This window comes from Porites lutea, chromosome 13, assembly GCF_958299795.1.
Source record: "Porites lutea chromosome 13, jaPorLute2.1, whole genome shotgun sequence".
NCBI lineage: Eukaryota > Metazoa > Cnidaria > Anthozoa > Scleractinia > Poritidae > Porites > Porites lutea.
The window spans coordinates 14,527,696-14,542,518 of NC_133213.1; the positions used below are offsets into that span (position 1 = coordinate 14,527,696).

The 14,823-nt window shown below is 39.4% G+C and overlaps 1 protein-coding gene and 1 pseudogene across 1 annotated transcript in view; both read left to right on the forward strand.

Moving 5' to 3' along the window:
- The window catches only part of LOC140922398 (protocadherin Fat 4-like), a 44,201-nt gene extending 39,386 nt beyond the window's left edge, over positions 1–4,815 (forward strand). Inside the window, exons 29-35 of the mRNA XM_073372385.1 lie at positions 91–358; positions 1,456–1,624; positions 2,365–2,534; positions 3,193–3,272; positions 3,350–3,402; positions 4,167–4,212; positions 4,499–4,815. Of these exons, the coding sequence (XP_073228486.1) occupies positions 91–358; positions 1,456–1,624; positions 2,365–2,534; positions 3,193–3,272; positions 3,350–3,402; positions 4,167–4,212; positions 4,499–4,734 (1,022 nt within the window). The 3' untranslated portion in view covers positions 4,735–4,815. The remainder of the gene's footprint in view (positions 1–90; positions 359–1,455; positions 1,625–2,364; positions 2,535–3,192; positions 3,273–3,349; positions 3,403–4,166; positions 4,213–4,498) is intronic.
- Positions 4,816–10,404: 5,589 nt separating this feature from the next.
- LOC140922400 (uncharacterized) lies at positions 10,405–11,409 on the forward strand (annotated as a pseudogene).
- Positions 11,410–14,823: the final 3,414 nt, after the last annotated feature.

Here is a 14,823-nt window from a genome sequence, read left to right on the forward strand (position 1 = left end):
GATAAAATAACATAACTATGTACTAGAGCGTTAGAGAATTGTTTTTAATTTATCTTTTTGTTCAATTTGCTTGTGTTGTCCTTGGAACAGGAAAAACGTACGAGCTAGGCGTGCTCGCTAAAGACAAAGGTTCACCACCGCAGACCAGTACCGTGGTGTCTGTACGCATTGATACCATTGAAGCGGACGAGGTGATGGTTGAAATAGAGCTAGAAATTTCCCTGGAAGAGTTCGAAGCGAGACGTGAGCAGTTTGAGGAGGAGCTTTCAAAATACTTAGGTGCTGATGTTAGTATAGCAGATTACACGGTCCTGGGGGAGGCAGCGGCGCGGAGGAGGAAGAGAGAGACTAAAAAACGGTAAGAAAGGTAACTAATGGAGAGGAGAAGTGTGACATCACGTTACCATGGTAGCACTATTTTTGGATGACAACAAAACCAACGACGACGGCGACAGCAAGGAGAGCGGCAAAATAATGTGTTTATAACTGACAATAACTTTGCACGTGCATCACGCTATTTTGTGCATTTCTTTGGCGTCGCACTATGGCATGAAACTTCCTAATTTCACGAGCCCGCTTTATGGAGCAGGAGAACACAACAAAAAAATTGTCGACTTCTTTTTCTAAACTTAGATAACGATAGATACGGTCCCGAGGAAAATTTTCCCAAGATTTGCCAAATTGAATGAAATTGAATGAGATCGGTGAAGTTTGAAATAGTGCGAATAGACTTTTACCAAGGAGCCTAAAAGTGTGACCTCCTTTAATTAGTTCACATTCTTCCATGCGGACATAAACCAATCAGAAGTCGAGGACAGTTTCCAGCTGGCTTCTGATTGGACAAAATCTGCACGAAAGAATGTGAATAAATTAAAGGCGGTCACACTTTTGGGCTCCTTGCTGTAAGTGACTTTTTCGGTTTGCTGTCTTCCAAAAATTTCGCTACCATGGCAATGTGACGTAAAGTCTTCTCCTCTCTATTAATAGGAAATTACGTTTGAATTTTTTGTCACTCTATTAACGGTAAGAAAACAGAGGCCCAGTGGAGGGCTGAACCCTCTTGTTCTTGTCAACCAACATGACCGCTGTAACATTTTCTGCAAAATCAGCCATAGTAATCCAAGACAGTCGTGGAATCGTGGATTCCAGATTCCTTTTTCCAGTCGGTGGAACTTGGATTCCGGATTCCAATTGTTAGCGGGATTCCGGATTCCTAGTGCTGAATTCCAGATTCCAATGGCCAGATTCTTGATTCCACGCGAAAAAAAGTTCTCGGATTTTGAAATTTGGAATTACTTTCCATAGGTTGGTGGAATTACTTAGGAGGTATCATTAGAGTATTATTTTTCTCTCAGGTTTGATAGTATTTGTTTGGTGAAATTATTATTATAGGACAAATTATTTTATAGGACAAACAACCGTCTTACTCGCTAATGATAATTATATTCTTTTCAGCATTGTGGTCACCATTTACGCGGTTAAAAATCCATCTGGTAACAACTCAGATTTAAACGAAAAGTTGTCTAGAGCAAAAGAGTACCTAACAAAAGATGAGATTTTAGACGCTCTCTTAGACGATGACGGAAATCTTAGTCCAAACTTGACAAATAACAAAGAGTTGGAGGTAGGATGAAAGGTTTAGTGCGGGTTTTGTTTACGCGTGAGATCGAAAAGCGCAGTCAATAAAATCTAAGTGTACGCAGAATGGTCAAATGAAGATCGAAGCCAATACATGTCACTTGCGCCCAGAGCGAGGAAACTGGTGAAAACATGTCACGATTTGCTTTATTTTCATTCCGAATGGCTACCACTCATTTCAGCCATGAATCAAACTAGGCTTTTGTACATTATGCTTTTGTTATCCCACTAAAATACTACACTGTAAATGCTCCATGCAGCACAACAACAACGTATAGAGGTTATGATGTTTTTATTGAGTTAATGTTTTAGGTGACATTTGAGTTTTGTTTGGATTTACGAGATTTCGTGTTTTAAAATTTCTCTTTTTTCTATTTTCATTTTTTCTAAAAAAAATATTATTTTGTGAAAAAAAAAATCCCCTAAATTACTCCGAATAATGTTTGATGAGTTTTTGCCTCGCTGAAATGCTCGAAAAATTGCGAGCATAATGTACAAAAGCCTAACTCAAAAACTTTTCGTATAGGGTGTTTTCACTCAACTGGCCAGCAGCTACTGGGCATGTATATTGGAACAATAGAAAGTTTTTTCTTTCTTATACATAAAAAGGTTCAACTCCTGCAGGATTGGCTCGGGACACCAAGATGGCGAATATAAAGTCATGTAAAAAATGGTCTATAACCAAATGGCTTTTCACGGTTTTTTTTGTTGTTGTTGTTGTTTCAGGTATTTAACATTCGCTCAGCCAAGCCAGCTGTGCCTGAGATTCCCACCAGCCCCCCACCCACTCCATTTTACAAGACAACTGAGGGAATAATTACAATGGCGTCTGCTTGTGTAGTAGTGCTGTTAGCGGTTGTTACTGTTTTACTATGGAGAAAACATGCAAAGAAGAGGTAGGACATGAAGACACCTTGACATTATACCATAAACTGCCCGATATCCGTGGACGGTAGCTTCCCCTACGGGGTTACTGAAGATTTTACGAATTTATAAGAATATGGCCGTTATGCTTGTGATTCTCTTAACTTTAGGCTACTGTTTCCCAGGATTCTCTTCGTTTTTCGGCATTTTGAATAACCATAGACTGGTGTAAAAACATTTTTAAGGAAGTTGCTTTTCTTCAAAGAGAAAATTAGCTATCTTACCTAGAAAGACCAATCTTTAAGCAAGTATCAGGAAAAGACAAAATGCAAAACATATCCAATCATCCCCAAAAAAACTTAGCTGGTGTTTTCATTGAATAGAGCTAAAGGTATAATTACGTCCTAGTTTGTTTTATACATCTATATATTTTTTCAACTTTGTCATTTATAGCTGTGAAAGGTTTGAACCCAGGAGTCATTTCAAAAGTAGGTTGATCAAACTCAACCCGGACGATCAAACTCAACCTACTTTTGTTATTTATGTTATCTCTATCGCTCGATCAATACATCAAGGCCTCGGACTGAGATTACCCTGTAATGATCTCACTTACGGTTAATAAGTAGCATGTATTAATACTACGCGCCGCTTCTAATCATTTTGATATTTTTGCCCGGCGTTTTCTTGCAGAGTTCGCATGTTAGAATCTCGCGAGCCTCATCTGAGACGAAACAGAGGCTTGGTGAATGGAGAGAAGGGTTTCTACAAAGGTTTGTCTTACTCGTAGCTTTATCGATAATTTTAAAGTATAATCTCTTAACTCCATTTTTTTCCTTTTTCTCCCAAGGAAAAATCAAACAACACAAGATGATATCACCTATAATGATCGACAATCAAATTGTAAGTAGTTTTCTGTTGTAGCCCCTTTGGGGGAGGGGAGGGGAAGGTGAGTGAGAAAACGATAATTCAGGGGTATGGATTTAATTATATATCTGGACATGCCGTCTCTCAGTCTCTATATTAGGGAGCTTGAATCATTTTACGTATCTGGGTAGATCTGGGTAAGTGACCTCCTACCCTTCCCCCAAACCAACATCAACACTTACTTCTCTGCACTGAGGCCAAAATGTTGATTTAGGGGATGGGTAGGTGGTCAGTTACACAGAAACGTATAATGATCCGGGAGCTTAAGAAACGACGACGTCGACGTCAACGAGAACGGCAAAAAAGAAATTGGTTTAGATTGGCAAAACAACAACTTTGCACGTGCGTCACGCTTTTTTGTACATTTCTTTGCCGTCAGTGCACGACTACGACATGAAAATGCCTAATTTTACGTTTTGTGGAGGACGTGAACACAAGACAACGACTTTCTTTTTCTTTTCCTGAACTTTGATGCAGTCTTTTAGAATTCAACTCCAGAAAAATTTGCCAACATTTGACAAAATGAACGAGATGGAATAAGCGCGGTAAAGTTTGAAGCAGCGCGACTTCACTTTTTAAGTGACTGACCTTTCGTTGCCGTCGCCGTCGTTGTTGCTTAAGCTCCCTGTGACTCAAACAACCTGTTTATTTACCAGTTGTATTGATAAACGTTGGGTGTTTCCCGCTTTTTATTTTAACTCCACGTCTCTACTGCTTCTTTAAACAAATTTTTTCCTTAGGCTCCTCCAGATGGAAAAAGGTTTGACGGCAAAGCTGTTGACCCAGGTAACTGGTTAGCATTATTTAAGAATAACATTAACAGATAAAAGGATTACCCGGCGGACATTGCCTTGGAAATACATGGCAATTGCATCCTTTTACGCTTATTAATTGGCTGAAAAATCTTACACCACCTTCCCAACTAATCCCGAATAAAAACCCAAAACAAAAACGAGCGGCGCCTATTTCTTCGAGTTTTAATTGGTTCGTTTGAATTTGTGCGGGCGTATCGTTTGTTCTACACTTATAGCTGAAGGTAGTTTTAATGTTTTTCATTATCTTTCCTTTATAGTTTCCGGAAAATTATACGCCTTTAACAAAACAACTGGTGAACGCATGTGGATACAGGATATGCGCGAGAGTAAAAATGGGCCCCAGTCCTATTACGCCAACCGCAACACGCAATCAAGGTTTAGTGATTCCCAACACAGAGTACAAGACCTACCCCCACCCCGAGCGTCGATAGAGACAGTACACGGGCGAAACAACAGGGCGAATCGTCTGCAGTTGCCAGGGACACCAGAGTAGAGATAGGAACAGGAGCAAAAGAGATTTGCGTGACACTTCTAAAATGTTGCATAATATTTGAAACTGTGTCACATGTTGAAGGAACACGCAGCAGTACTATCACCTAAATCATTCAGGTGCCGGTTCTCTTAAGGGTGGCTGTCTAGCCCGCAATATCCTTAGACGCGAGAGTCGTTAATTTACAGTCAAACCTGTAATAAGCCGGGACCTGCATAAAGCATGCATTCTCCCTCTATTAGGCGGTCACTTTCTTAAGCCCCGAAAAGCATTTTTCTAAATCACTGAAGAACTGACCTGAATTAAGCGGTTACCTGTATTGAGCGCTCGAGGTCACCTTTTCCGTGGTCCCAACGAGTTGTCAACGGTCACTTTTTCAAGACTGAACCACACAGAAACACTAGTGTGCACAACATATGCAGGTTTGACTGTATACTAAAGATGTAGGCAAGAGTGCGTGACTTGCTGTCAACTAAGAAATTTTACCTGATAATATAAGATTTTATGGTGTGGAGAAACGTATTAACCTTCCTTCCAATCACTCAATCAAGCGAAACCGAGTAGAAAATCCTAAGGAACTAACATTAGAGACCGGTCATTATTTATCGCCGGGGCGGGGGGGGAGGGGGGGAGGATTTGAGGCTAAACAAGGTGAAATTTAGCTTATCCCCTCTTTGAATGTTACTTTACTGAAGTGACCCCCCCGAACAACATTTGATGACTTTCGCGATACCCCCCATGTCTTCATTTTCAAAGTTAATTCGAGTGGTCCTCCCTCTGCATCCTTCCAAAGTTTTCAGTGATCCCCCCTTTTGGGTTCTGCAGTTACGACTGATCCCCCCTTTTGTTCTTCTAAAAATCAAGTGATCCCCCCAAAATCCTCCCCCCTCCCCAGGCGATAAATAATGACCAGTCCCTCAGTTTATAACACAAAGAAATTTCCCACCATTCCAATTCTTCAAGAATCATAATACTTTTAAAGTATTAATAAAATTATACTAGTTTTCTATTCTAGTAGAGAACGTTAACATTTTAAAAAATGTCAAATAATTTATGTCATATTTATATGAAGTAATCCAGCCAGGAACATGCATGTAACGATGTACAAAATAATAAACAAGAGTGAATGATGCTGTTGGTTTTGTGGTGTATATATACAACATGGTCATTGCTAAGTGCGATGTCAGTTCGTTATAGCTTTGCGTTAGCTTATTTGTACTAAATGTATATATATTTGCGGAAAGTGACAAGATTGGTTTTTAGATTAACCCGAAATGAAAACTGAAGCACAATAAAACAAACTGTTAGAACACAAGAGACTGTAGAGAAAGAAGCTTTTGTTAGATGATGCGCTGGCTGATTTTTTAGAGGATTTGCGATGGCGATTTGTAACGATCCCGCACTAAGCCGTGAAGTTTACAACGGAGATGCAACTGAAGAGCCACCGTATAAAATTACGCGACTAATTCAGCCTCTATCTCAACAGCTTAAGGTTCTCTTATCAATGGCAAATATGCGAAATCATTTCCAAAAACATCTGGACTTGTTCTCTACTTCATAAACAATTTTTTATTCATGAATGATAAACACAATTAACTTAAAGTTTCGATGATCTAAAAAACCGCAATCCAATTTTGATAGCTTTTATGAAAAAGGAATTGTCTACCCTGCCATCTTGGACAGAACTGACCAATAAAATAGGAGTCGAACAAATTAACTTCCTGCTGCAGCATTACTGCCCAGGCCTCTCTGCGGGATTCTTTCTTTCCATGCGTATAATTTATGTATTCTCATGTGTCCTTGGGTTCTTCCTTTTTTCCTGCTCAGACATCAATATTTCCAAATTCCAACTCGATTTGAGTCCAACAGCCACATCTTTGCCAGCCCCAAAACTGTCGAGTCCCGCCACATTGACAACCCGTAATTCATGGTCCTTTTTCTTAAAAAAACCATGGCCAATAAGTTTTCTAAACTCTTTCTTAATGTCACTTTTGAAAAAGGCATAGGATAGTGGGTTAATGGCCGAGTTTAAAACCAAGAAAGGAATTTTGTATTGTTCATCTTTACATGATGCATTAGAGTCGGATAACAGTACTAGACTACAACGTAAATATATTCCGTAGCAAACAAGAAACACTCCTATCACAATACCCATCAATACTACTGCAGACTTTTTGTGATGGATGTTAAACGACATCTGATGGTTAAAACGTAACTGTTTTGCTAAGGTGCGTGCTGACCTATCATGCCTGCGTACGTGAAATATCACTGATACAAAGCAGGATATTAATACAACGCATGGAAGGAATTCGAAGAAAATTAGATGAAGCCAAAGGAAAATGAGAATAGCTGTTTTGCAAATAATCAAAGTTAGAAACTGAAGGATATTATAGCTAACTGCTAGAACCCAAGAGAAGAAAATAATTCGGAAAATTCGACGGCGAGTCATAAAAGAAATGTATCTTAGAGAATGGACAATGGCAATAAAACGATCCAGTACTAAGCCGCATAGGTTTACAGCAGACGTGTTACTAAACAGCAACCTTGTGAAAAACACCCAAGACATCAAACTTTGAGGCCAGTGGCAGGTGTTTGTAATTTCGCAGAAAAACAGAGAAGGAATAACGCTCAAACCAACACAGAAATCCGCCACGGCAAGTGAAACAATAAACGCGTTGGTTTTGGTGCGGAGATTTCGTCTGCTGTAGACGAGGAAGATTGTAAATCCATTTCCAGTGATGGTTAGAAATGAAAGAACCCAGCCAAGAATCCAAAACCAGATCTCCATCTTAGCGGTTAAAGGAAGTTCTGTAAAATTATGACATCATGTGGTTTTATCTTTATTCAAAACCAGTCAATTACTTCAGAGAATTAATATGACGCAAGAGGCCAGATGTTTCAAGTGGATCAATTTTCCAAAAGCCTATTTTTTTAAAGGGTTTTCTGGAGCTTATCTTTTTCTATGGAAATAGGTTTTCATTCACATGCAATATATTAATTTTCAAACTCATTTTTATATAAATAATTAAGTACCAGACCTGCCTTAGCTTACGATCATGCCCTATGGTCCCTACTGACATCTCTACGTGTGTCAACAGTTTTGTACTTCTCATACGATGAACTGTTCGAAGATTCGTATCCTTTTTATCGGAATTGAATTTTATTGTTTTTTCAGCGTGATAAATATTTGTCATAATTATTGTAACTGATGTCTGAAAATCCCTTTTAGGAGGTATCAATAGTCTTTGGCGGGAAGGAGTGTTCGATTTATTTGTTTGTCAGAGTACATGTCAAAAATCAGTTTTGTTCTGATTGGCTAAATCTGAGATTGGCTCAAGTGAACAAAAGCCCTCGAGCAAATGTGTTTCCAGCAGAGAAGGCTAACTTTGGTCACGCTATGTATCGGTCTCTAGAAATGTACAGTGCCCAGGCCTCGTTTGCTTGGCCGCGCGTTGATCTGGCCAGGCCACGTCGGCGCGACGACTTTCGGCCTTCTTGGATTATATCCTTCGGGTTTGTCAAAGTCTGCTGGATTCGTTCCTTTAGCTGGGAAAGTTTCATTGGTTTCTATATCTTATGCTAAATCCTATTTCTATACGATCCTAGCATGTTTATTTACCGTTGGAGTTTGAATTTCGTGGATTCGTTGTGTTGGAAAGGGTGCAATTATATTGCATGTATATGGCGGCCGAGATGCCATCTCGTGCGTATATACACACTCTGTGATCTTGGTAATTTAAGCAATCTGATTGGTTCGCTATCTCGGACTATTCAACAATATTCACCTCCTAGCGAGTGGATAATGTGTGAGCTCGGTGTTTTTGCCATTTTTCTTTTAAAAATCGACAAAATCCTAGGGTTGACTTTTTTTAAGGAAGAAAAGACCTGGAAGGATTCAAAACGGCGCTTTTCCATTTACTATAGCTGAGTTCTGTGCTCGATGGATTGTTTACAGCTCCCGTTTATTCGCTTTGCGTAGAAGAAGCCGTTGCGTGAACTCAGCGTTTCCTAACAAGAAAATTCGCCCCAAAAAGCGAAGTTTATTTATGACAAACAAATTTGAAAGCAAATGTTACGTTTGCAAAAAATCTACGTTTCAAGTAAATAGGAAAAAGAATATCGGTACAGGAAGAACGACGTCAGCTCGAGCAACCGAGCCGCCATTTTTGTCATCATCTCAAGAAGAACGACAAAACAAACCCCTTGCATTTGGCTTTAAACTTGGCGAGTCGACAGAAAACAACAAAGCTCTACTTTTCTTCTCAGGTAAGGAAATAATTCAAACTTTTAACGGTTCCATTTAAGCCACTAGCCTGTTGTTTGCGAAGTGATAAACTCGTGAACTGCCATTTTTGAAAATTCTGCAAAGATTATAATAATAATAATAATAATAATAATAATAATAATAATAATAATAATAATAATAATAATAATAATAATAATGCGTTTGTTTAACGAGGGTAACACTAAATAGCCCAAGTCCAAGGCTAATAAACTTGTGGCCCGCAAAACTTTCGCGTGATTTGACCCTTCAATAAAATCGTACTTTTTAATTAATGGTTTCCTCTCTGATTTTGTTGAGATCACTTCGTGTGTATATACTAAAACAATTATTCTTTTCAATCTCGGTGAATAGTGGCTTTAGGAATATTTACCCCGCCGCTTTGCGCCTCGGTAAATATATAGCCTCTCTAGTATTCACCTCGATTTCAAAGAACAACTGTTAATTACATTGTATGGAGGGTGAATTTGAGTATATCAGCTGAAAATTTCGTTTGAGCATTAAGGACAGCAACTTACAACTAACTGCAGAGTAAGTTTCATTGACCTTTATTTAATATTTTCTACAAATTTTAAGATCGTATATTTACCCCCCCCCCCCCCCCCCCACCCACACACACTCAAGCAAAAACCTCCAAAAAGGAAAACACCACAGTGCAGCCAACAAAGGCGACCGAAGGGAGCAAAAGGACGGGAGACGCACGCACTCCAAAAACAACAACAACAGCAACAACTTGGTACCCACAAAAATTTTAAAAAGAAAGACGAAAAGAGTTACCAACGACTTTACCAATGTACCCACTGGCACCCCATTGACGCTGAAAAAAGAAGTGCCTACTACATGTGTATGGTGGAGCTGGTGCTTTTCATTTTTTCTGTCCTTGATATGTGTGTTTTATCAAGTCAGTTAATACCGACTTTTTTGAAAATTTCTTAAATAAGGGACTGGTCATTATTTGTCGCCTAAAAGGGAGGGGAGGGGAAGGGGGGCGGAGTCACACGGTTTTCAGGAGAAAGAGGGGGGATCAGCCCTTATTGACAGATACTAAAGGGGGACCAGGAAAAAAAAGGAGAAAATTGTTTGAAGCGGTGGGATCAATTTATTACTTTTTAATGATCTTGTCCAGTGGTTGTCCTTACGTATTGAACGTGATGCTAAAAAATGTTTACGTTCAATAGTTTAAATGTCCGCAAAGTTCAATGTTTTAAATTCTATCATTAGAGCCATTGAAAGGTATCCCCGTAATAAGAACGTTCGATAAACGTGGTGGTTCACCGTCATTACAAACAACAACAACAGAAGTAAGATATATATACATGGTATATCAACAAATGATTAGTTTAGTGTCACTGCTTCGTCCCCCCAGCCCTCCTTTGCAGCCTCTTGAAAAGACGCGGATGGAGAAAAATGCCTGGTACGTATGCGGTCAGGTTTCCGAGAAGATTGATGACGCCCCTATTCTTAAAGACTACATTAAGAGTAAAGTGAGTGAGCCTCCTGAGGAACTGTTCTTTTTCAGTTCTTCTCATCTTGATAGATATCGGAGCACACCAGGAAGAAACAAAATGGAAATCCCTGGTGCAGTATACTTCAGGAAGATCGAATCGTTTATGGAAGACAACTACATCCGTGGAGAGCTCTTTGTGGAATTCTGTCGTGATGCTGCGGCATAGAGGAGACCTCCAATCTCGATTCTTACTGTTCTAACGATAGCTGGGTGGGACCAGAGACAGAAAGAATACCGCAATCTGTACCAGACCCAAACAATCGGGGACATTTCATGGATGTCTATCAGACGGAATCGACAGGCAGGACACCGGATGACTCCTGAGAAAATGTTTGAAGGACTTGCATGAGGAAGATTCCGTCAGTGTCATTAACGATGGAGATACTATCAACAGCTTCTGTTCAGAATACAATGTTGATGGGTAGCATGTTATTACATATATTACTCATCTTAAAGATATTGATATCAGAAAAAACATGACAACAATAGAAGCTGAGAAAGGAAAGATGCAAGAGGCAGAACGGACATACAAGGACTTCAAATGGGACACCCTTATTGAGAGTGGCAAGATCGAAAAGTTAAAGGTAAAAGAACCTGACTTCTACCTGAATGAACACGGACTGACCATTATTGATCGAAAGCTTGACAAAGTAAAAGCAATTCATCAAAGAGTCTATGAACACAGACAAATCGTGTGGTGCTAAAGACTGGGAAAGTGACGGGGAATCAGAGGATGAAGAATATGAGGAAGAATTCCACAGTGTGGAGGACGAGAACGACAATTAATGACTTTGTTTTCATCGATTTGTTTGAGAAGAGTAACCCTTCACAGACAATTCAGTTCATATCAGATGACCAAATAGGTGAAGTTGTTGTTCAAGGTTCATGAGACGTAAGTATTAAATAATACAGATGTCACCTGCTTGCATATAGTAACACTGGCTTTTTGTGGTGGCTGGGATAGAAGAGGTGGGATCATGAAATCTTCCACCGCCAATGTGGGGGGATCAAAACCACATTGTATGCTTTAAGGGGGGGATCACGTAAGTGCTCCGTTGTTGCAACAAAAATCCTTCGCCCCCCCCTTCCCCCAGGCGATAAGTAATGACCGGTCCCTAAGAACGACCGAGACCAGGTTTTATGAGCGTGTGAGACTGAGTACCCCACCCAAACCCTTATGTTTTCCTAAATCCGCTGGACGCCAAAACCTGGTCGAGGTCGTTGTTGCTTAAGGTGACTCGACCCAGTTTTTTTTTTGGGGGGGGGGGGTACTATCCTACTTTGAAGCTCTCTGGTATCCCGACCTTACTTTTATCGTAAGTCTAACACATAGAATTGATAACATATAGATCAATCTACAATATAACATAAAATTTTTGGCGATCGGAGTAAATGTCACGTGGTTATAATGCCACGCCCCTTTGAGGTCTGAGTCGAAAATCTGCTGTTGCAGGCATTTTTTCGTGAAAATCTCTCGGCTACACATAGCGCGCATTAGTGCCTTGCGCTGAACAGAGTTTCACCAAAATCGCAAAGACCCAATTCGAGAAATTCAGCGGTTTCCAAATTCAGGTCATAATTTATGCGAAAATGATAAGCAAACTTTACACGGATTATATCTAATAAACTATGAGATTCATCTCTTTATTTTGGGCATCGTTATAACAGATGGGTCCTTGCAAGTCAGCAAAACGCTTTAGGGCCTTGTAAATGCGCGCGATTTCGAGCAAAGCAAACATATAGAAATTATAGTTTTCGCTATTTGTTGACGTTTGTCAGCGTTTAAGACTCTTTCTCACGAAAAAAGCATTTTCTTAAAAATTCGTAGTTTTTTTTCCTTCAAATTTTTTCAGGGCCACAATTGATTAACTAACTACCCGCACTCTGAATTTCATGGTCATTGAAAAACTGTGACGTTATCTTCTATAAGCCCAAACTTGAGTAAACATTGAAGATTTTTAGCGTTTTGGCTGAGAGTTTGTGCTTTGGGAGTTGTCTATTGTTTCTATTCTGTCATTATACAGCATTCTTGTTCAGCACGCGTGCAATGACCACGCTTGGCTGACTTCAGAATGCTCACCGAGATTTTCCCCTCACGAGTTGGTTTAATTATTGGCTTGCATTAAACCTATGAAAAAATGATATTTTTAATAGTAAGTAGATTTAGTGTGTAGCACTTCTTGGTTTTTTCGCAAAGGCACAAGAAGCACGAGAATTGATTAAAAATTTTGAGTTAAACCTCTATGTATCACGCGATGGCCTGTCTCACTGTACCAAAATTATCAAATCTCGGTGAGCATTCGGAAGTCAGCCAAGCGCGGTCATTGCACGCGTGCTGAACAAGAATGCTGTATAATGACAGACTAGAAACAGTAGACAACTCCCAAAGCACAAACTCTCAGCCAAAACGCTAAAAATCTTCAATGTTTACTCAAGTTTGGGCTTATAGAAGATAATGTCACAGTTTTTCAATGACCATGAAATTCAGAGTCCGGGTAGTTAGTTAATCAATTGTGGCCCTGAAAAAATTTGAAGGAAAAAAAACTACGAATTTTTAAGATGCTTTTTTCGTGAGAAAGAGTCTTAAACGCTGACAAACGTCAACAAATAGCGAAAACTATAATTTCTATATGTTTGCTTTGCTCGAAATCGCGCGCATTTACAAGGCCCTAAAGCGTTTTGCTGACTTGCAAGGACCCATTTGTTATAACGATGCCCAAAATAAAGAGATGAATCTCATAGTTTATTAGATATAATCCGTGTAAAGTTTGCTTATCATTTTCGCATAAATTATGACCTAAATTTGGAAACCACTGAATTTCTCGAATTGGGTCTTTGCGATTTTGGTGAAACTCTGTTCAGCGCAAGGCACTAATGCGCGCTATGTGTAGCCGAGAGATTTTCACGAAAAAATGCCTGCAACAGCAGATTTTCGACTCAGACCTCAAAGGGGCGTGGCATTATAACCACGTGACATTTACTCCGATCGCCAAAAATTTTAGGTTATATTGTAGATTGATCTATATGTTATCAATTCTATGTGTTAGACTTACGATAAAAGTAAAGGTCGGGATACCAGAGACCTTCAAAGTAGGATAGTACCCCCCCAAAAAAACTGGGTCGAGTCACCTTAATCTCTTCCGACTATTTTTTCTTCTCAAAACGTGTGAAATTTTTCCGCCATTTTCTCTGGCGCAAAAAAGTTTAACCTACCTTTTTGAGGGAGTTTATATTTTTGCGGATTGGTGATTTTATGTGTTTTGCGGGAACTAATTTTTGCGATTAGGACAGATTGGTTTTTCTTGCTGGGAATTAATCTTTGTACCCAGTAGTACCCAGTACCTAGCATTGATAATATTTTTCGTTTTTGTTAAGTACGTGCAATAGAAATACATATTTTCAAACAATACTACCGTATGCGGACCCTATGTTATACCAGTGATTCATTGTATACCGTTTTGTTTCTGAATGAAAGAGGCAAGTTGTAATTGAACAGGCACGATTTCTTAGTACTGTTTTTTTGCGTAGCGAATTTAAGTTAGAGAATATTTACTCTGGGGTAAATTTTTGCGGGAAAATGTTTGCGGGAACTTATTTTTGCGGATTGCTGTAAAAATCGCAAAAACGCAAAAATTAGAACCCCCCCAAATTTTGTGACACACGGCAGTCCCCAGGGCCTCTCGATTGCATAGCCTTTTTCTGCAGAAAAACGTTTTTTGAATGAATAACAATAGGCTTTAACCCTGACCAAATGGAAAGCAAGGGCAGGTTAATTCATGCTGCTGCTTTTAGGAGGTTCTCGACGGGATCAACCGTTAGCCGTAAAACAGCCACAAATTTCAGCCGTCAGGTGGAAACTTTTAACCGTTAGTCGTAATAAAAGTCAAACAGCCGTAAATGTTTAATCTCTTATGTAAAATGACAGTTGCCCTGACCTGTTCATTGGTCAAGATCAGGTGTAGAGAACCAGCAGAACTTAAAATAAAAGTCCTCAGAACGTCACTCTGCTGGCATGAGGTGTAAAATAACTAGCTTTGACTCGGTCAAGGAGAAAGAAAAAAAATGCACGTTTTACTGCCGATACAGCTATAAAAATTTATCATAGTTCAATTCGCTCCTCTCAAACGAATGATCAGAATGATTAGGCAGCCCAACCCCGAAAGAGGAGACGAGCTGTCCAAAGCTGGAACGGTATATTTATGAAAACGAGAATTCACTAGAACATTTTGCACCTGTTTTCCTTGTTTAGAATCATGCAGTTTCTTTTATTATTAACACACACACAAAAATTAGGTAGTTATTT